General features: G+C 45.3%; 2 protein-coding genes across 9 annotated transcripts in view; one reads left to right on the top strand and one right to left on the bottom strand.

Annotated features, from left to right (window-relative positions):
• The window catches only part of SRRD (SRR1 domain containing), an 18,523-nt gene extending 9,453 nt beyond the window's left edge, over positions 1-9,070 (bottom strand). For 2 of the 3 annotated variants that reach the window (XM_082699888.1, XM_082699887.1), the window contains exon 1: positions 8,856-9,049. In XM_082699888.1, the coding sequence (XP_082556014.1) occupies positions 8,856-9,016 (161 nt within the window). In that variant the 5' untranslated portion in view covers positions 9,017-9,049. Of the gene's footprint in view, positions 1-8,855 lie in introns of all 3 variants that reach the window. The other variant, XM_082699886.1, reaches the window with a different exon arrangement.
• The window catches only part of HPS4 (HPS4 biogenesis of lysosomal organelles complex 3 subunit 2), a 23,588-nt gene continuing 11,666 nt past the window's right edge, over positions 9,056-20,977 (top strand). Inside the window, exons 1-8 of one of the 6 annotated variants that reach the window (XM_082699878.1) lie at positions 9,056-9,139; positions 10,560-11,089; positions 12,765-12,855; positions 14,466-14,606; positions 16,899-17,000; positions 17,653-17,760; positions 18,196-18,312; positions 19,714-19,808. In XM_082699878.1, coding sequence (XP_082556004.1) covers positions 11,049-11,089; positions 12,765-12,855; positions 14,466-14,606; positions 16,899-17,000; positions 17,653-17,760; positions 18,196-18,312; positions 19,714-19,808 — 695 coding nt within the window. In that variant the 5' untranslated portion in view covers positions 9,056-9,139; positions 10,560-11,048. Of the gene's footprint in view, positions 9,822-10,559; positions 11,090-12,764; positions 12,856-14,465; positions 14,607-16,898; positions 17,001-17,652; positions 17,761-18,195; positions 18,313-19,713; positions 19,809-20,977 lie in introns of all 6 variants that reach the window. The other 5 variants (XM_082699879.1, XM_082699880.1, XM_082699881.1 and 2 more) reach the window with 5 other exon arrangements.

The following is a 20,977-nucleotide window of genomic DNA, read 5'->3' on the forward strand; positions in this document are numbered from 1 at the left end:
ATGACACCTCAAAAATACAAAGGCACAAAGAACTGCTGTGAACAGCACACAGCAACAATTTGGACAAACTCAATCAGAAATATATTTATTTTTATGCTTCAAGTTTTTATTTAAATTCTAGTTAGTTGGGGTGCCTGGGTGGCTCAGGTGGTTGAGCGTCTAACACTTGGTTTCGGCTCAGGGTCATGAGACTGAGCCCTGAGTCAGGGTCCAAGCTCAGCATGGAGTCTGCTTGAAACTCTCCTCCTCTCCCTCTGCCCCTCCTGCTCGTACTGTCTCTCTCTCTCTCTTTCTCATATGAATGAATGAATGAATGAATGAATGACTGGATCCTAGCCAGTTTACATACGCAGTATAGTATTAGTTTCAGGAATAGAATTTAGTGATTCAACACTTACATAAAGCACCCAGTGCTCATCATATCAGCAATTTAAAACCTCCCAAAAAACCAAGTTCCAAGACCAGATGCTTTTTTTTTTTTAAGATTTTATTTATTTGACAGATCACAAGTAGGCAGAGTGACAGGAAGAAGGGGGTGGGGTAAAGCAGACTCCCTGCTGAGCAAAGAGCCCAATGTGGGGCTTGATCCCAAAGACCCTGAGATCATGACCTGAGCTGAAGGCAGAGGCTTAACCCACTGAGTCACCCAGGCACCCAAGACGCGATGCTTTTAATGGTGAATTCTACCATTCAGGGAACAAATCATATCAATCCTTCTAAAACTTTTCCAAAAAAGAGAAGTGAAATCTCCCAAACTCATTTGCTGAAGCCAACATTACCCTGATACCAAAACCAGACAATGACACCCCAAGAAAAGAAAATTATAGGCCAATATCCCTGACGAACATAGATGCAAAAATATTCAACAAAATACTAACAAACCAAATTCACAAATATGCTGAAAGGATCATACACCATGATCAAGTGGGATTTATTTCAGAAATGCAAAGATGGTTCACATGGGCACATCAATCAAGGTGATACACCATGTTAACAAAATGAAGAACAGCAGCGCCTGGATGCCTCAGTTGGTTGGGCGCCTGCCTTGGACTCGGGTCATGTCATGATCCTGGGGTCCTGAATTGGGCCCTGCGTCAGGCTCCCTGCTCAGTAGGGGGCCTGTTTCTCCCTCTCCAGCTGTCCCTCCCCCTAACTTATGCTGGCTCTCTCTCTCGAATAAATAAAATCTTTTTTAAAAAGTTAAAAAAAGAAATGAAGAATAAAAATCATGTGATCATCTTGAGAGATGCAGAGAAAGATTTTGACAAAATTTAATATCCTTTTATGATAAAATTTCTTAACAGAGTTGGTATAGCGGGAACATACCTCAACATAATAAAGGCCATATATGACAAGCCCAGAGGTAACATCACATCCAATAGTGAAAAGTTTAAACTATTACTATTTCCTCTAAGAGCCTCTAAGATTAGGAATTTTCCTGATCCTTCCTCGCCACTTTTATTCAACACAGGATTAGAAATCCTAGGCAGAGCAATTATGCAAGAAAAATAAATAAAAGAAAGAAGTAAAATGGTCACTATTTACAGATGACAAGTATATAAGGAAAACCTTAAAGACTCCACTGAAAAACTGTTGACACCAATAAATGGATTCAGTAAAGGTACAGGATACAATATCAATATACAAAAATGTGTTGAGTTTCCATATGCTAATAATGAACACCAGAAAAAGAAATTAGGAAGATGATCCCACTTGAAGTTGCACCAAAAATAATAAAATACCCAGGAATAAACTTCAAGTAGGTGAAAGCCTATATACTATAAGACGTTAAGGAAAGAAACTGAAGGCAACATATGTAAATGGAAAAACACTCCTTGTTCATGGATTAGAAAAATAGTGTTAAAGTGCCTAAACTTCCCCAAGCCATCTACAGATTCAATGTAATTTCTATCAAAATTCTAACTGCATTTTCACAGAAATAGAACAAAGGATCCAAAAATTTACATGACGCCACAAAAGACTCCAAATAGCCAGAGCAATCTAGAGAAAGAAGATACACACTAAAGGCACCATACTTGCTGATTTCAGTCTATTACAAAGCTAGAGTAATCAAAACAATCTAATATTGGCACAGAAACAGACGTGCGGCTTACCAGAACAGGAGAGAGAGTCCAGAAGCAAACACACACATCTATGGCTCACTACCTTACGACAAGGAGCCAAGAATATACAAGGGGGAAAGAAGAGTCTCTTTCACCAGCGGTGCTGGGAAAAACCAAACAGCCACATGCAAAAGAATGAAACTGCACCACTATCTTACGCCACACACAAAAATTAACTCAAAATGGATTCAAGACCTGAGTATAAGACCTGAAACCATAAAACTCTGAGCAGAAAACACAGGGAAAAGCTACTTGACAAAGGTCTTGGCAGTGATTTTTTTAACCTGATACCCAAGGTAAAAACAGCAGCAACAACAAAAAACATGTGGGACTACACCAAACTAAAAAGCTTCTGACCAGCAAGGAAACCATCCACAAAATAAAAAAGCAACCTATTGTATGGGAAAACATTTGCAAATCATGTATCTGATAAGGGGTTAAAATAAGCCAAAATAGAAAGAACTCAGGCAACTCAATAGCAAAAAACAAATAAACAAAAAAAAAAACCCCACAAGCAATCTAATTTTAAAATGGGCAGATCCAAATAGACATTTTTCTAAAGAAGACATACAGATGGTCAACGCGAACATGAAAAGATGCTCAACACCATTAATCATCAGGGAAATGCAAATAAAAGCCACAATTAGACACCACTTCACACGTGTTAGAATGGCCATTAACAAAAAGACAAGAAATACAAGCTTTGGTGAAGATGTGGAGAAGAGAAAAACCCTTGTTCACTGTTAGTGGGAGTATAAGTTGGTGCAGCTGATGAGGGAGCATGGGGCTGGCTGAAGATGAAGCAAAAGCTGGCGCCTTGCACCCCCCTCTCCATCAGCTCCTCCTAAGTCATTTGTGTAGCATCCCTCAGGCAGCCCTGACTGCCATGAACAATAAGCAAATAGTTAACTTGCAGAGCTCACAGTACTGCCAGACAGGAGTCTCCCTTGGCTTACAAATGTCCTAAATCTCACTAACAAAGATGATTGATAGCAGGATTGTGACACCCCACCAAAAAGTCTCCCAACTATCTTAATGTTAATGGCTGGTCTAAAGACAACATTGATCCAGCTGCAAGGGCAAGGCCTCCAGTAGGCCTGGGACATCCTGGCACCTTGTAGGCCCTCTTTAGCATATGAAAAATCCACTGATTTTTTTCCCTTCCCCTCACCTTCCCCCAACCGCAGGGTACATAACCTGCCATCCCTCACAACCCCAGGCAGCCACAGCTCTTCCTGCCCACGGGTCCTGTCCCGGTGCTTTAATAAACCACCATTTTGCACCAAAGATGTCTCAAGAATTCTTTCTTGGTCATCGGCTCCGGACCTCAGCCCATCGAACCTCACCTAGGTTCTAGAGCTTCATCACAGCGACTGTGAAAAACAGTATAGAAGATCCTCAAAAAAATTAAAAATAGAACTACCATAGGATCCAGCAATTCCCCTTCAGAGTACCTGAAGGAAATGAAAACACGAACTCAAGAAGATATATTCACCCCTGTGTACACTGCAGGATTATTTACAACAGTGAAAATAAAGAAACAACCTAAATGCCACCAGCAGATGAATGGATAACGAAACTGTGGTTGATACACACAGTGGAATCCTACTCAGCCATAATAAAGGCTGAAATCTTTCCAATTGCAATGGTGGATCTTGAAGGCATTATGCTGAGTAAATCAGGCCAGACAGAAAGACAAACACTAGAAATAACTTACATGTGGAACCTTAAACCAAACCAAACAAAAAACTGAGCTCACAGAACAGATGGATAACTGCCAAAGGTAGGCGGTTGGAAGTGGGAGAAACGGCTGAAGGGGTCAAAAGGAAAAAGAAAATAAGCACAATTACAGCATCTTTTTTTTTTTTTTTTTTAAATTAAGTAAGTTGTACCCCCAATGTGGGTCAAACTCAGAACCCTGAGATCAAGAGTCACATGCTCCACTAACGGAGCCAGCCAGGAGCCCGGAATTACAGCATCTTCTGAAGCTCAGTGTTTTAAGAAAGGCTAAAGTAACATAATCTACAATATTCTGAGGGTTATGTATATATTTGGTAAACATAAAAAAGAGAGAATGCAGACTTCAGAGTCACACACTCAGGTCTGTATCTGGTTCTAATATTTACTATGATGTTAAGCAAGTGACTTTTTAAAAATTTTATTTACTTATTTGAGAGAGGGAGCAAGAGAGAGTGATCACAAGCAGGGGGAGGGATAATGGGAGAGGGAGAAGCAGACTCTCCGCTGAGCAGGGAGCCCAACAAGGGGCTCGATCCCAGGACTCTGGGATTACGACTTGAGCCAAAGGGAGATGCTTAACTGACTGGGCCGCGTAGGCGTCCCTACTTAACCTCTTTTGTGCCTGTGTTTCCCAAACTCTGAGGATAATATGAATATTTACTCTTAGAATAGCTTTTATTTTTAAACTTTTTAAAAAGTTTTTTAAATAGTTTTTTAAAATAGTTTTTAAATTAAATGAGATAGAGGTCACTTAATGAGACTCTTAATGATAAGAGAACAAACGGTAGATGGAGGGAAGCTGAGCAGGGAATGGACTAGATGGGTGATGGGGATAAGGAAAGCACAGGTTATGATGAGCACTAGGTGTTTAAATGTGATGAATCACTCAATTCTCCTGAAACCAATATTGCCCTGTATGTTAACTAGAATTTAAACAAAAATTTGAAAAGAAAAGAAAATCCGAAAGGACAATACAGTTAAAACAAAGTCTGTATTTACTCAAAAAAACAAACAAACAACAACAACAACAACAACAAAAACCCCATGTATTAAGTGGACCACACAGTTCAAACCCATGCTGGCCAAGGGTCAACTGGAATACTGGAAATCCTAGCGAGACCAATCACACAAGAAAAATAAATAAATAAAAGACATCCAAATTGAAAGGAAGAAGTAAAGGTCACTATTTTCAGATGACATGATATTACAGGTAGAAAACCCTAAAGACAACACCAAAAAGCTATTAAAATAAATGAATTCAGTAAAGTTGCAGGATAAAAAGTACATAAAAATCTGTTGCATTTTTATACACTGATAAGAAACTATCAGAAAAATAAATTTAGGGGCGCCTGGGTGGCTCAGTGGGTTAAGCCACTGCCTTCGGCTCGGGTCATGATCTCAGGGTCCTGGGATCGAGTCCCGCATCCGGCTCTCTGCTCAGCAGGGCGCCTGCTTCCCTCTCTCTCTCTCTGCCTGCCTCTCCGACTACTTGTGATTTCTCTCTGTCAAATAAATAAATAAAATCTTTTAAAAAAATAAATAAATAAATAAATAAATAAATTTTAAAAAAAATCACATTCACAACTGCATCAAAAAACCCAAGATACTTAGAGATAAATTTAACCAAGGAGATGAAAGCCTATATACTGAAAACTACAACACATTAAGGAAAGAAACTGAAGATAACAAAAGTAAATGGAAAGACATGCTCATGGATTAGAATAATTCATAATGTTAAACTGTCTATACGACCCAAAGCCATCTAGAGATTCAATGCAATTTCTATCAAAATTCCAATGACCAAAAAAAAAAAAAAAATTTCCAATGACATTTTTCACTAACGTAAGACAGAGAATCTTTAAAGTTTGTATGGAACCACAAAAGACTGAATAGCCAAAGCAATCTTAAGAAAGAACAAAGCTGGAGGCATCATGCTCCCAGATTTCAAACTCTGTTACAAACCAGAACAGAAGAGAGAGCTCAGAAGTAAACCCACACATCTATGGTCCAGCATCTTATAACAAAGGAGCCAAGAATATACAAAGGGAAAAGAACAATCTCTTTAATAAACATTGCTGGGATAACCGGGCAGCCACATGCGAAAGAACAAAACCGCACCACGTGTCTTACATTATACACAAAAATTATCTCAAAATGGATTAAAGACTTGAATATAAGACCTGAAACTATAAAGCTCTTAGCATAAAACATAAGGGAAAAGCTGCTTGACATGGGTCCTGGTAATGATTTTTTGGGATCACATTCCAAAAGCCAAAGCAAAGAAAAAACAAAAATAAATAAGAGAAACTACATCAAACCAAAAATCTCCTGCCCAGCAAGGAAAATCACCAAAAAAAGAAACAGGCAACCTACCGGCTCTAAGAAAAGATTTGTAAAGCATGTATCTTATAAAAGATTAATATCCAATATATATAAAGAAGTCATACAATTCAATTAATAACAAAAAACAATATGATTAAAAAGTGGAAAGATTACCCAAATGGACATTATCCAGGGAAGACATACAGAGAACCAACAGGTACGTGAAACGATGTTCAACATCATTAATCATCAGGGAAATGCAAATCAAAACAACAATGAGATATCGCCTCACACTGGTTAGAAGGGTTAGTATCAAAAAGAGGAGAAATCGCAGATGTTAGCAAGGGAACCCTGGTGCAGGGTTGGTGGGAATGCAAGTAGGTGCAATCACGGTGGAAAACAATATGCAGCCTCCTTAAAAAATTAAAAATAGAACTACCCTACAAACTAGCAATTTCTCTTCTGGCCATTTATCCAAAGAAAACAAAAACACATATCTGAAAAGATATACGAACCCCCATGTTCATTGCAGCATTATTTATAATAGCTAAGATATGAGGACAACCTACATGTCTATGGAGGGAATGAATCGATAAAGAAGATGTGAGGGGAACCTGGGTGGCTCAGTGGGTTCAAGCCTCTGCCTTTGGCTCGGGTCATGGTCTCAGGGTCCTGGGATGGACCCCCGAATCGGGCTCTCTGCTCAGCGGGGAGCCTGCTTCCCTTCCTCTCTCTCTGCCTGCCTCTCTGCCTACTTGTGATCTCTCTCTGCCAAATAAATAAATAAAATTTTTTTAAAAAGAGAGAAATGCAAATCTTTCCATTTGCAACAACATGGATGGACCCTGAGGTCATGATGCTAAGTGAAATAAGTCAAAGACAAATAGTGTGTGACATCACTTTTATATGGCATCTTAAAAAAACTGAGCTTAAAGATACAGGGGGACGGGTATGAAATAGGTGACAGGGATCCAAAGGTACAAACATACAGGGATTAAGTAAGTAAGTCACAGGATGTAATGTATAACATGGCGATTATAGTTAATAACACTGTATTGCAAACTCAAAAGTTGCTAAGAGAGTAATCTTAAAAGTTATCATAAGAAAAAAGTTTTGCAAAACAAAACTATATTTAAACTGATAAGCCATACGCCATTGTTCAGGGGACTCAGAAAGTACACAGTACTGCAAAAATCTGTGCGGGAGACTGCCCTCACGTTCCTCACAGAGGCTAAGGAAGAGCTTTGAAAACTGGTGAGCGCATGCACAGAACAGCATGTAAGGTGCTGGGCTCCTCTCTACTTACAGCACTGGACACTGCATCACACTTAGGGGTACAGGAAGCAGGGAGTTTACTGGGGATACTGAAGAAGCTGAGGAAGAATAACAATGCAGTATGTGTGGAAAATGCCTTACAGGTTTTCCAAATTTGTGGGCATGTTCCATTACACAGATATCTTTTAAGTTCCTACAAAGTCACTGTGCTTTCTACTCAGGCTCAGTCGGTTGGGCAGCCAACTTCTTTAATTCATTGTTAACCTCGAGTCATCCCTGTCTCTTGACCTTAATTCTGGGGGAGAGGAGAACATAAAATTGGTCTAATTTCTCTCCGTTGGGATGGTCCTTCAGCTGTTGATCTGAATAACTAACAAATACTGTTAATTACTGCATCCTTAAAGGACTGCAAATGAATAAAGACAACAATAATAACAAAAATAGGTAACATTCATTCCTCTGTGTTAGGCACTGTTCTAAGCCATAAGGTGTGAAATGCCAATTAAATATTACCCCCACCTTAAAAGACCACCAGAGACGTCATCTCAAGGACATTTGCAAACCAAGGGAGACTCCTGTCTTGCAGGATTGTGATCTCAGCAAGTTAACTATTTATCGTTTTATGGCAGTCAGGGGTGCCTGAGGAATGCTACACATATGGAGGGGAGCGGGTGAAGGGGGCAGTGCAAGGCGCTAGCCTTTGCTTTGTCCTCTGCCAGCCTCCTGCTCCTTCAGGTGCACAGCAAAGCATGGAGGAATGAGGGACTGGGATATGCCCTAATGATGAAGAGCATTGTAGCACCGGTTCTGGAGTCCCAGAGACAAGGACTTGAAATCTGGTTCCAAACATTATCTGTGTCTCTAAGACTCAGCCCTTTCAGGATCCTAGCTGGCCCAGATACTCAAACTAGTAAAGTGTGTAAAATGCTTACGCCAGTGGCAGGCACAGCAGCTCCTCAATTAACTAATGATGATAATCAAGAGGATGGTAATCATGTTGGTGTTCCTCCCCAGCGCTAGCAATAATAATAACCAACTAGTATAATATTAATCCCAAACGCTGGTACTACGCTTACCCCGCACCAGGCACCGTGGTTTATGCATTTACTTTCCAAATGGGTTACATTAATTCACTAAATCGTCAAAACAAGCCTATATATGTACTGTTTCCAGGTTCGTCTCTCAGATGAAAAAACTGAGGCAGAGCGATTACATATCTTGCCCAAGGTCTCGGAGATGAGGGCAATAAATGGAACAACAACCTTTATTACAATTCAGTCTGTAATAAGCTGCTCCCTCCGTTAAATCCGCACAATAACCCTAAGGGTTTGAGGTTCTGCCCACTTTACAGATGCCGAGACTGAGGCTCGGTCCCAGGGCCCAGCCCGCACTCACCCGGCCTCCCGGATGCGACGCAGCACAACTCCGCAGTCCACCTCAGGCTGGGCCTCCAGGTCCCGCAGGGCCACCTCCCTGCCCCGCGGTCGCCGCTCCGCAGAGCGTCTTTTCCTTCGCGGAGCCGCAGCCTGCCAGGGTTCCAACGCCGCGGACGCCATGACCCTCTGACGTCACGGGCGCGCCCCTGGACGTCATCCACACGCGCCAGCGCTGGGAAAATCTAGGGGACGGTATACGCTGGAGGCGCATAATCCTGAGGCCTCCCCACCGCGCGCCCGTAGGTAGGGTGGGGAAAGCAGCTGGCGCGGGGCTGCCGCCCACACTGCGGGTTCGATCGCGGAGCCCGGGGCTGCCGGGCTACAGGGCTGGGTTGGGTGGATGGCCGGCGAGGGGATACCAAGGGGCGGGACCCTGGCCGAGAGCGCCTCTTGGCGGCTCCTCCGCGCTGCGATTGGGCCCCGATTGACCCTTGCGCCTTTGTCCACAAATGCCTAGGCTACCCCCGGAGCTGAGGCCAGACACTTCAGGTGCCTTTAGCCCGTTCCCCATCGCAGTGGTTACCGTCCATTTTCCTGGCCGGCTGACTCACTGAGACCACTTCATACACCGCCACCTTCCTGCCTCCAAGCCGTTTCTGGTCACTTTTTGGCTCCCTCGGGTACTTAACTGCAACCCCTGGCTGCCGGAGCCTTCTCTGGTCATATCCCAGCACTTGCCCTACCCTAGGGACATTACTGGCCTTTTCTGGATCTTTCAGAGATAAGAGCCTGGACCTTGGCGGTATAGGGCACAGTCCTCTGGGAAGGAGGGATAGGGGGTTTCAGGCTGCTGTCTCCAAGATACCTAAAGTTGAGAAAAGAGAGATTTCACAATCCTCAAAGAGTCAGTGGGGGCCTCTCTAGGTACTTCTCTCTAGGAAAGGAGCTTTAAAAAGCTACTGTATTCCCAGCAGGATGACAGAAGGTGAGCATGCATTTGACACCCTGTCTCTGGGACGTCAAGCTGGACAAAATCGTATTAGAAATACAGTTTTGGAGGGACCAAGGAGTTCTCTTGTGGAAAAATTAAACCCTGTTTTGTTTTCCTGGAGTGTTAATCCAGATCAGCATGGGGGGGTTACTGGGAAGCCAGTTTTTGATTGGTGGAGGGATAAAGTTAACACTATGAGCTGCCTCTGGCTCTGATGGGAATAAGCCAGAGACCAGGCAATTTTTGAAGAGTGCAAGAAATAAGTATTCCAGTAAATGATGCCAGGATCCCTTCTAACGGTGAAATCCCATGATACTTAATCGTCTGTTCTCTTGGAATTTGAAAGTCACTTGTTAAACTCCTGTTTTGTTTTGAAAACTTGCCCAGCTGTGGAATTCATGTTCAGATCACTTTTGAGCTGTCAAGGTGACAGTTCCTTAATTTGGGTTCCATTATTACTGCAACAACTGCCTTATTTGTATAGCTATTCTTGGCACACAGAGCTTTTTCACACTAGCTCTTTAATTTTATCTTCTCTGAGGCAGAATCTTCTGTTCAAAGAGACTGAGCAACTTGTTTTGAAGTCCCACAGCACTCTTTTCTTTGTTCTGAAAGACAATTTTTCTACTTTCTAGAAGACTCCTTGTGAAGTATACCATTTGCCTAACCCTGCTGGGTCACATGCTCTCTCATGGGTTTCTGAAATAATCTATTCCTTGTGGTTTATTTTAGGACCAAGGCACTGATGTTTGATCGGGAAGCTTTACAACATTGAAAAGACTCTTCAGAATGGCTTTGAACTAGACAAGCTAGAAATCCCTTCAGAACACCACCTCAGTATGCATCTTCCCCAGCAGGCTTTCCTGGCCAGGAACTTTTTGTAGAGGTTGTGCTGCAGAGCGCCAGAATGCTGGTGCCCATGGGACCAGCTTAGTGGATTTGACTTTTCTGATAGAATTCTCTTGCTGTATTATATACTCTCTCCCAGAGTTCTAAGAAGTGTGGAGGTATTCATGGCACCAAAGAGCCTGTGGGGAAGGAAGTAGCACTTTCATGCTGAATGAAAACCAAGCAGGTGATATTTGTGGCAGAAAACATTTAAACCTTTCACGTCTGCATTTCCTGGATCGGGGACACGGAGGAACAGTCGCTGCTGGGGCGCAAGAAGCGATCCCAGACAAGAAAACCCAAATAAATAGAATGAGGGCGACAGGCAAGTAAATGGCCACCACTACCTCGACAGAGCCGACATCAGCCTCCTGGTGAGTAGAAAGGCCTGTGTGGCTGACTTCCTGCCAGGCTGCTGGACCCATGTTTTGGATTAACTGAAAATCCCCAGCCAGGCTGTCTTGATTTCGTTAAGGGGGGTGGAGGGTGGGGAAAGGCATTTTTTTCTCCGAGCAGGCGGATGCAGCATGTGAGCATTTCTCTCCAGAGCTGCCGGGTTGTGACCTTGCAGTGCTGGAGCAAGTCGAGCATGGCTGGTAGACCGGAAAAGATGGCCATGGCTGGTTAATGCAGCAGCTTTGTTGGCGGTGTGGGCGCTATAGGCTTCATCGGTAAGAGATAAGAAATGGCTACAGTGTGGAGCCTCACCACTTAGAAGAGGTTTGGCCAGTCCGCCTCTTACATAATGTCTTCCTGAAACTTAGTTCCCTTCTCAACCCCAGCTGGGTTAAGTGTCTCTTGTCAGTTGCTTCAGTAAACATCGTTGAGGAATGAAAGCCAAAGGCATGGTTTAAATAGAATGAGCAGGACTCGGTGAGGGTTGGTTATATGTGTGGAAGGCACAAAGAGGGAGTCATTCAAAATGACATCCCGGTTTTCTTTTGTGTGCCTGAGCGAGGATACTTTCACCCAGAGAATGTAAGAAGCAGGTAAACGGGGCCCAGCCGTGGAGTTTCTGAATGGAGTTTGACTCATTTTTGAGGCTTTTTGATCTGGACTTGTCCTGCACTAGAAACTGAGTTCTTACTGGTCATCCAGAAGAGAAGGTGGGAGCCAGGCAGGGTGGTAGGGGGAGGGTGTAGATCCAGGGAGAAGAAGGAGGGTGACAGAGTGGTCACAGCTCCTCCTTCTTAACGCTCTAGCCTAATGGGTGTGAGAGGTGAAACCCAGGCCTGGCCTTTAGGGAGTCTGCTTTGTGGTCTTAAAACAAGTTAATTGTGGCTTCGCTGTAGAGTAGATTCTAAGAGTCCTTTGTGAAGAATGGAGGGTTATAGAAATTGAGAAGAGAGATGCCTTTGCATGGAGGAAATCAGAAGTTTGATGAAGGGTCGTGTCAAGAGTTCCTCTTAACATAGTTGTTAGGGTTTTGCCAGGCAGAGAGGGGTTCAGGGCTCTGCTGTGAACTCTCATGAGCCCCATTTTCCCATCATAGACTCCCTATCCTACATTGAAACTGTATGTTTACTGTCTTCCTTTGACCACCACAGCCCCAGGTCTGGCAGAGGGAGAGCACACTGTCGGGCCTCATTTACTGTTTGTTAAATGAATGCATGAATTTCTGGCCCAAGGGATATTTCCGGAGGTCATTGTGCCTACCAGCTGTGTAGGCAGGCAGCAAAGACACCCCTGTTTTATTATCAGAGCCTTTAGAGACAGCATACCAAACCCTGGTTGTATGGTTAAGGATCTGTGTCCCAAACAAGAGGGGGCCCTGGGTGATCTGTCTCCTCCATCTACTCTTAAGTCTTTTTGGCCAAACGGCCTGACAGCTGGATAGAGGCATATTTTTAGTTTGATTGGATGGCCCTTGTGAAATGTTTTTTCTTATCTGTTTGTAGCTGCTGGGTTCTTTCTCCTCTGGGGCCACCAGAAGGGTTCTCACATACTGAGTAATGAGCCCATCTTGCGCTGGGAAAGAGGAAACTGTGTTTTAAAATGCCTTGATCCCTGGATGAAAGGAAACATGGCTCTGTTCTGTTCTCTTGCCAGGTGGAATTATTTCTTCCTATATGATGGTTCAAAGGTAAAGGAAGAAGGAGATCCGACAAGAGCTGGCATTTGTTATTTCTACCCCCCTCAGGTAAGCACCCCAGCGGGTTACTCCCTGGGGAGGTGGTGGGGGGGTCCTACTGCCTCAGAGTGGAGGCTTTGCAAAAGTATAGCGTTGACAGTGGGACAGTGTTCTTCACATCACCCAGGCTTTGACATTTCTACTCTCTTATCCTTAGTTGTACTATTTCTTGCTGTTCTGGTCTTGAAAGTCCCAGACAGCCATCCCTTCCATCCTCTCTAGCTCTCTACTCCTGTCCTGATTTTCTCTCTGCCTCCCCTTGCTCCCAGGTTTTGATCAGCTCCTTGGAAATGCTTTTTAAAATTTTAAAACTTTTTAAATTAATGTTTTTTTGAAGCACTTTTTTAAAGAAGAGATTTATTTATTGGAGAGAGAGAGAGTGTGTATGTGTGCTGGGGGAAGGGCAGAGAGCAAGAGAGAGACTCTCAAGCAGACTCTCTGGTGAGTTTAGAGCCCAGGTCAGGACTCTGTCCCACAATCCTGAGATCCTGACCTGAACTGAAACCAAGAGTCAGATGCTCAGCTGACTTCAGCCACCCAATAATAAATAAAACTGTTTTATAATAAACCCCTAAAACAATTTTATTCAAATGTCTGCAAAAGGAGAGAGGAGAGTATCATGAATCCTCATGAACCCATTAATTAGTAACAATAATTCCTTAATATCATGTGATACTATCTGTATTCAAATTTTGCCTTCCTGTCTTAGAGATTACCTAATCAGATCTTGCTCCTTCCATTCCTCCCACCCTCCCTCCTTACCTCTCCCTCTCCACTTGCTAGTCGGGATCCAAACAAATTCTACACATTCCATTTGCTTCTTTTCTTCAGTTTCTTTTGTCACATACCACTTCTCACCCTCCCCTCAGCCCCTTTCCCCACCACCCCTCTGAATTACCAAAGTCTGTGCCTTTGTGCTGCAGAATGTCAGAAGGCCCCACACTCTGGATGGGCCTGATCACTTCCTCAAGGCAGTGTCATTTCAGATCTTCCCCTGTAGTTCCTTTACACTAGTAGTATGATCTAGAGCCTTGATTAAGTTCAAGTCCGGTTCTTTTAAGGAAGACTTCTTCCTCGGGGCGTGTACATTTTCTGTTGCACTATGATATGCGGCTGTCCCGCAGGGTGGTAAGGCTCAGAGTGATCAGGAGGTCTAGGTATTTGCTCACATGACTTCCCTCCCAGTTGGGTAGTTGGAGTAAATCTAGGCCACTCTACAGGGCATTTGAATAGGGACCAACGGCTCCTGCTTGTACAGAACCACACAGGGGCCTCTAGTCCTAGGAACAAAAACCTAGATCTGCACAGACCTCATGTGCACGCGGCTGTGGACATTCCGTGGCAGTTCGTCCTTCTGAGCAGGGGGCTGCACATTCTGTCCTGTATGACAAGGGCCCAAAAGTGAATATTGAGGCCTTGCCGGACATGGAAGGTCTTCTTTGTTGTTGCTGCTGCCCTTATATACAAAATCAACACTTAGCTCCCTGGCCATCTCAGGCAGTAGACCAGATCTGGCCTGCCGGCTGCATTCTGCTGTGGCCTCAGCCCCTGCTCAAAGGGATGCCTTGTGAGTTCGACAGTTTGGGCTCGCCTCCCTGGACTTTGCCTCTTCCCCACAGACCCTGCTTGACCAGCAGGAGTTGCTCTGTGGACAGATTGCGGGTGTCGTGCGCTGTGTCTCGGACATCTCCTCTGCCCCGACCCTCGTCCGTCTGCGGAAGCTGAAATTTGCCATAAAGGTGGACGGAGAGTACCTTTGGGTAAGTTGATCGGACAGAACCTGTGCTGCCAGGGTCACCTCTACTGTGAGTCATCTATCTTAGTCATGAGTGCTGTGTTGCCAAGGTGTTCTGGAGCCTGGGACAACCCCCCCCCCCCAACCCCGCCGCACCCCTAGGGGCCACATGCTGTACTCTCCACACTTCCTTGGTCCCTCTCTGCAGGTGCCACCATAACCGATTGCTCTCCAGAACATTCCTAACCTGTCCTCGTTGCACATGGCTGCTTTCTCGTTGCTTTTGAGAGATTTCAGCCAGCCTGAGGAAATTCTCTCTGCTCTGTGATGCAGGTCAACTTTTCAACCTCTGTCTTTTCTCTGTATTCTCCACGCTTACAGGGCATTGACCCAGAAACTTGCAGACATTGATATATAGATGTTAGGTTTCAAAGAACCATTAAAAAACCATTTCTTGACATCTGATGGTACCATATACACTAGGCTCCTCTTGTCCCATGCCTACGCTTATTTAAAACTGATTTGGGAGGGGAAAGAATGCTTAAGTGTGAGGTGGCATATTCAGCTTTGTGGGTATGCCTGCTAACATTTTATGATGACCATTTTTTCTCGAATCAAACCGTTAAAGGAATTTTACAGTCAACACTCACATAGACTTCTTAAGTTCTGCAATTATCATTTTATTACATATACTACTTATTATAGTCACTTTATCACATTTCCCCATCCAGCCCTTCATCTTCAGCGCTCGCCAAAATTACGCACACTAGTATACACCCCCTCCCCACCCCCAGTACCGCATGGCGCATAACATTAATTAGAGTTCAGTAGTGGTTTGTGCTTTTTTTTTTTTTCTCTTGGGGTAAGAGTTACATACACTGAAACACAAATCTTGAGCATACCATTTAATGCATATGGACAAATGACACTCCATGAGACACAGAGCCCCATCGAGATGCCAAATATTAGCATCACTCTGGGCAGCTCCCTGATGTCCCATTAATTCTCACCCTTGAGACCCAGGCAGCCATCATTCTGATTTTTTCCCACGCGCAGATGAGTTTTGCCTGTTTTAGAAGTCACAGTATGTGTAGTGTTCCTCTCCGCAGGCTTCTGTCGTGCGTGTGACCTCATGGGGCATGTATCAGCAGGTTGTTCCTTTTCATTGTTCAGCAGCACCGTCTGAATGTCCATAGTCTGGATCTAGCAGTCTACTGACTTACCTATTTCTGGGTCCATGAACCGTGTCTAGTTAGGAGCAGTTAAGAATAAGGCCCCTAGGAACATTCCTAGATGAGTCTTGTTGTGGATATGACTTTTCATTTCTTGTGGGTAAATAGCTAGGTATAGATTTGCGAGGTTACAGGGTGGGTGTATATTCATTTTATAAGAAACTGCCAGACCTTTTCCCAAAGTGGTTGTACCATTTTGCACTCCTACCAACCATGTGTGAGAATTTTAGTTCTTCCACGTCCTTGTCAACACATGCTGTCCGTCTGTTCAGTTGGAGCCATTCTGCTGGGTGTGTAGTGATACCGCTTTGTGGTTTGCATTTACATTTCCCTGATGACTAAGGATATTAATGGCCACTGGTCCCTCTTCTAGAAGTGTCTGTCCCAAGGTTTTCTGCCCATTTTTAAAATTAGGTTTTCTTTCTTTACTTAGTCTTGTGAGTTCTTTCTATATCCCGGATGTCAACTATTTCTCAGATATATATTTTAATGTTTTTAATATATTTTAATTTTTTTAAACGATTTTGTTTATTCATTTGAGAGAGACAGAGACCGAGAGAGCACGAGCAGTGGGAGAGGCAGAGGGAGAGGGAGAAGCAGACTCCCTGCTGAGCTGGGAGCCCAACATGGGGCTTGATCCCAGGACCTGGACAGCATGATCTGAGCCAAAGGCAAATGCTAAACCATCTAAGCCACCCAGGTGCCCTTGTCAGATATATATTTTAAAGGTATTTTCTCCCAGTTTGTGGCATGCCTGTTTTCTTAATGATGGCTTTTGATGAACAGAATGTCTTAATTTTTTTCTAAGTTTGCTTATTTATTTACTTAAGTAATCTCTACACACTACATGGGACTCAAACTTATGACATGGAGATCAAGAGTCGCGTTCACCCCCAGAATTTTTTATTTTTAATGAAGTCTAACTTGCCAGTTTTATCCCTTACGGTTACTGCCCTCTGTATCCTGTCTGAAACCATTCCCTACCCTGTTGGAGAAGACGTTCTCCCATTTTTTGGGCAAGCTTTATAGTTTTAGCTTTTAAACTTAGGTCTTGGATTAAAATTTATGCTTGATTTGAAATAAAGGTCAAAGATCCTCTTTTTCCCTACGGATATCCAGTGGTTCCAGTGCCATGGTTGAGAAAACTCTCCCGCTTGGATTCCTTTGGCTCCTTTGCTGATGATCAGGTGACCATTGCAGTAGCGGGTCTGTTTCTGGACTCCCTTCTTTTCTGTCGATCTCTTGGAAGATCCTGTATAAGTCCTCACTGTCTTGAAACCAGATCGTCTAAGTCCCCCATCTTTGTGCTCTTCCAAGACAACTTTGGATATTTTAGGTCCTTTGTAAGTCTCTCTTGTAGAATCAGTGTGTCAGTTTCTGAGGAAACGCTGGCAGATTATGGTCAGAGTTACATTCAGTCCACAGATTAATCAGAGGAGAGGTGAGCCCTGACCACGTGCCAGTCGTAAACCCTTGGATTACATCAGTGAACAAAACAGAGATCTTGGTCCTGGTGGAACTTCCATTCCGAGGGAATTTATTTATTTGTTTTCTGCCAGGGTTTCTTTGTTGCTTTAAGTTTCTGGCGATTCCCTCAGGAAAGATTCCTAGAGGTGGAATCACGGAGTCAAAGAGAGCAGACTTTATTCAGGCTCTTAAAACATACAGCCAGATTCCTTGCAGACCAAGCACATGTTTTTCTTCTGTGGAACTCAGCCCCACAGAAGCGTTCCAAGGCTCTAGAATGGTGTGATGATTCAGCCAGTTCCCTTCTCGAAGCTTCCAGGCTTGGACTCAAAGCAAAGGGAAATGCCCATCTTCTGATTTCCCTCTTTCCAGGTCCTGGGCTGTGCTGTGGAGCTCCCTGACATTAGCTGCAAACAGTTTCTGGATCAGGTCATTGGAGTCTTCAGCTTTTACAATGGACCTGTATCTCTGGCTTACAAGGTATGGAGATAGTGGTGAGGAGTCTTCAGCAAACCCCATGTTGCCAGAACACAGCACGATTCCATGAGCTGTTGGAATGCTTGGTGTAAATACAGCATGTCCAGCAACAAGATTAAGGGGCCTTAAGGCCCCTCTCAGATTCCTTTGTTCCCCAGTGGTGTAGGTCACGTCCATTGCAAATGTCTATTCCCATGTCCTCCTCCCTGGGACTGTTGGAAAAGCAGGTTACCACTGGCCCCAGCCCGTGCACTTGGTCTGTGGTGGCTGAGTTCTCGGGGGGCGGGGGGTGGTCTCGTGTACATAGGAGGTTTAAAGTAGGCCCTGTCGTTTGGCCAGTGTCCTGGGTGAGGACCGAGTTTTTTAGGCATATGGAGCCTGGCCGAGGGGTGTGTCTCACGGGATCTCAGAGACTAACACAGGCGGTTCCCATTTTAGAACCACTCTCAGGAAGACCTACGCACCGAATGGGACACCTTCATTGAACAGATTCTGAGGAACACCAGCGATCTGCACAAGATATTCTGTTCCCTCTGGAACCTGGACCGGACTCAGGTAACACTCTCATCCTTCGTACATATTCCATGTAGAGGAGTAGAGCCCGCTTGCCTGTCCCACAGACTGCTGTCACAGAGCCCACAACTGTTTACATGGTGCTTAACATGGCATGAAGTCAGTAGTCCATAGAGGGTAGTGTTATTTCGCTAGTGTCCCAGGAGTGTGGAACTTGGGCATCTGAAGGTCCCTGTCTCTCTTGATAAGGATATTCCACGATTGCCTTGTATTCTCAACATCAAAAAAGCCCGGTAGTAACATTTTAAAAACAAGGTCTCTCTGTGTACACGGGAGAGTACTTGGGAGCGTTTTGTTGCAGAGCCGTTCCATAGGCCACTGGCATTCAGTGATGCGTAGGCTGCTTGTGTGTCTGGTCTGACCCCCCACACTCCCTGTTGCTCAGTGGCCTTGATCTTGGTGAACAGCACATCGTCGTTGTCAAGGGCCAAAGAGAGATGCCAGGCTGTGCCCCTTAAGAACCGACTGCCTGTGCCCCCAGCGCCCCAGGAGGTGCATGGGTCACGTCTCACTGCAGTAGCTAAGAGGGTCTTTTCAACAGGGATGTGGCGTCGTGACTCTGCCTTCACAGAGCCCGACTCCGGCTAGAAATGGGGGCGGGTTTTCCTGGCTCTGTTGGAGAAGTGTTCGAAGTGGGCCCCAGAGCGTCACAGAATGGCTGGCTGGGACTGGGCACTGTCTCGAGGATGTGAGAGAGGAGCGTCAGCTCCAAAGCTGGCTCCATTGGCACGGAGCTCCGACGGGGATGGTGCAAGTTCTGGCTGCTGCAGCAAATAGGAAGGAGGCTGCCGGCAACTCTTGACCAGGTCCAGATCCTTCTCTGGTATTTTTAGGAACTTGTAGGTAACAGACTCCTTACAAGGATCTTGGTACAGAGGAGTCTCTCTGAGTGAGAGACTGTGATGTTTTCATTTGCTGGTAAGGGACAGAGTCATGAGATCACACGAAGTGTGCTCTATCGCTGTGGGATTTGGGCTTCAGACGGAGGAGAGCGGCGGACAGGGGGAGGGTTGTGTTTGAGGGATAGGCTCTCCTGTCCTCTGCCTCCTGGTCTCAGCATCGAGTCAGGGTCTCCTGAGCAGAGACCTACCTTTCTCCCTATGAGTGGCCATGTGCCCTGTTTGCTGCACCTTCATGCATCGGCAGAAGCCGCCCCGTTCCAAGAACTTGGCATTTTGCATCTTCCACAGCTCTGGGCAGAAAGAAGTGGAATGCAGGCCCAAGACGTGACACAGATCTTACCACATGTCACCTTCTGCTTTTCCCCCATTTTGGCTTAGGACCTGCGCCTCTGTTCCATAGAGGCCCCCTCACCCCCACACCTTTCTGCCTTGGCTCATGACAAGTATGCTCACTCGGGGCTGTGCTTCTCCCCTCGCACAGGTGGAACCCCTGTTGTTGCTGAAGGCAGCGCTCATCCTGCAGACCTGCCAGCGCTCACCTCACATTCTCGCCGGCTGCGTCCTCTATAAGGGACTGTGAGTGATGCCAGAGCCCTCTCCTGCACTCCATGCCCCTGCTGCAGGACTCTCCCAGCCACCTCCAGGTCACAGCACTGGGTGGGAAAGGGAAGCTCTGTCTCTGGCCAGTTCCAAGACGGCTGTTTTGGCAAACAGCAGGTCGTTTCGATTTGACCTAGGGGACATACGTGTGTTTTAGCAGAGCCGGGAAATGGACAGTTGTGTCCAGAAGAGGGTTAGGAATATAAAAGGCAGCTGTAGAGAGACCCACGGAAGTCTCAGCACAGGGTACCCCTGGGTGGCCAGCGGCCAGCACTGTAGGCAAAGGGGGTGTGGACGCCTGCCATGCGTGCCCCCCTTCCGCTGCACTTGCTGCAGCCAGCCTTGCCTAGCAGCAGAACGGCCGTACCTGCTTCTGCTCAGGCTCCTGCCGGCTGGGTCTGTCTCTTGCTTGCCTCTGAGCTCTCAGCCCACCTCTTTGTGTAGTTGGAGGGCATTGGAAAAGCCCCTCCATTCATTGTTCAAGGCGGTGCTCCTCATGGGGTCTGCTCACTGCTTGTGTCCAGAGCTTTCTGACAACTAGATGAATGTGTGATTGGAGAAGTTCCAGGGGCCTGATGGGCTGGGTTTCCAGTCCTGGCCTCGCTTTCCCGGCCATGTGACCCTGGGCAGGTTGCTTGCTGAGTTTTCTCTACCAGAAAAGAATGAAATGAGAGAGCAGACCTAGAAGGACCTAGCCCAGGTCCTGCTTCCCAGTGGCCCTTGGCACAGTGCACCATCATTCCTTTCCCCTTTGCTCATGATGATGGTTCTGAACCTGCTGGTGGCGCCTCCAGGCTCACTGGTGGCATGGCTTCAAGCATATTTTCCTCATGTCACATTCCTTACATAGTGTTTTGTTTTTTTTTTAAGATTTTATTTATTTATTTAACAGAGATCACAAGTAGGCAAGAAGGAAGCAGGCTTCTTGCTGAGCAGAGAGCCCGACACGGGGCTCCATACCAGGACCCTGGGATTATAACCTGAGCCAAAGGCAGATGCTTTAACCCACTAAGCCACCCAGGCACCCCTCCTCCTTACATACACCTAACATATGAACAGAGCCTCCTTGTGGGAAAAAAAAAAAAAGAATCAAGACAGAAACACACAGAGCACAGTTCCCAAGTTTCTCTGAGCGCAGAGCCCCT

The sequence above is a fragment of the Mustela nivalis genome (genome assembly GCF_964662115.1).
Source record: "Mustela nivalis genome assembly, chromosome: 14".
Lineage (NCBI taxonomy): Eukaryota > Metazoa > Chordata > Mammalia > Carnivora > Mustelidae > Mustela > Mustela nivalis.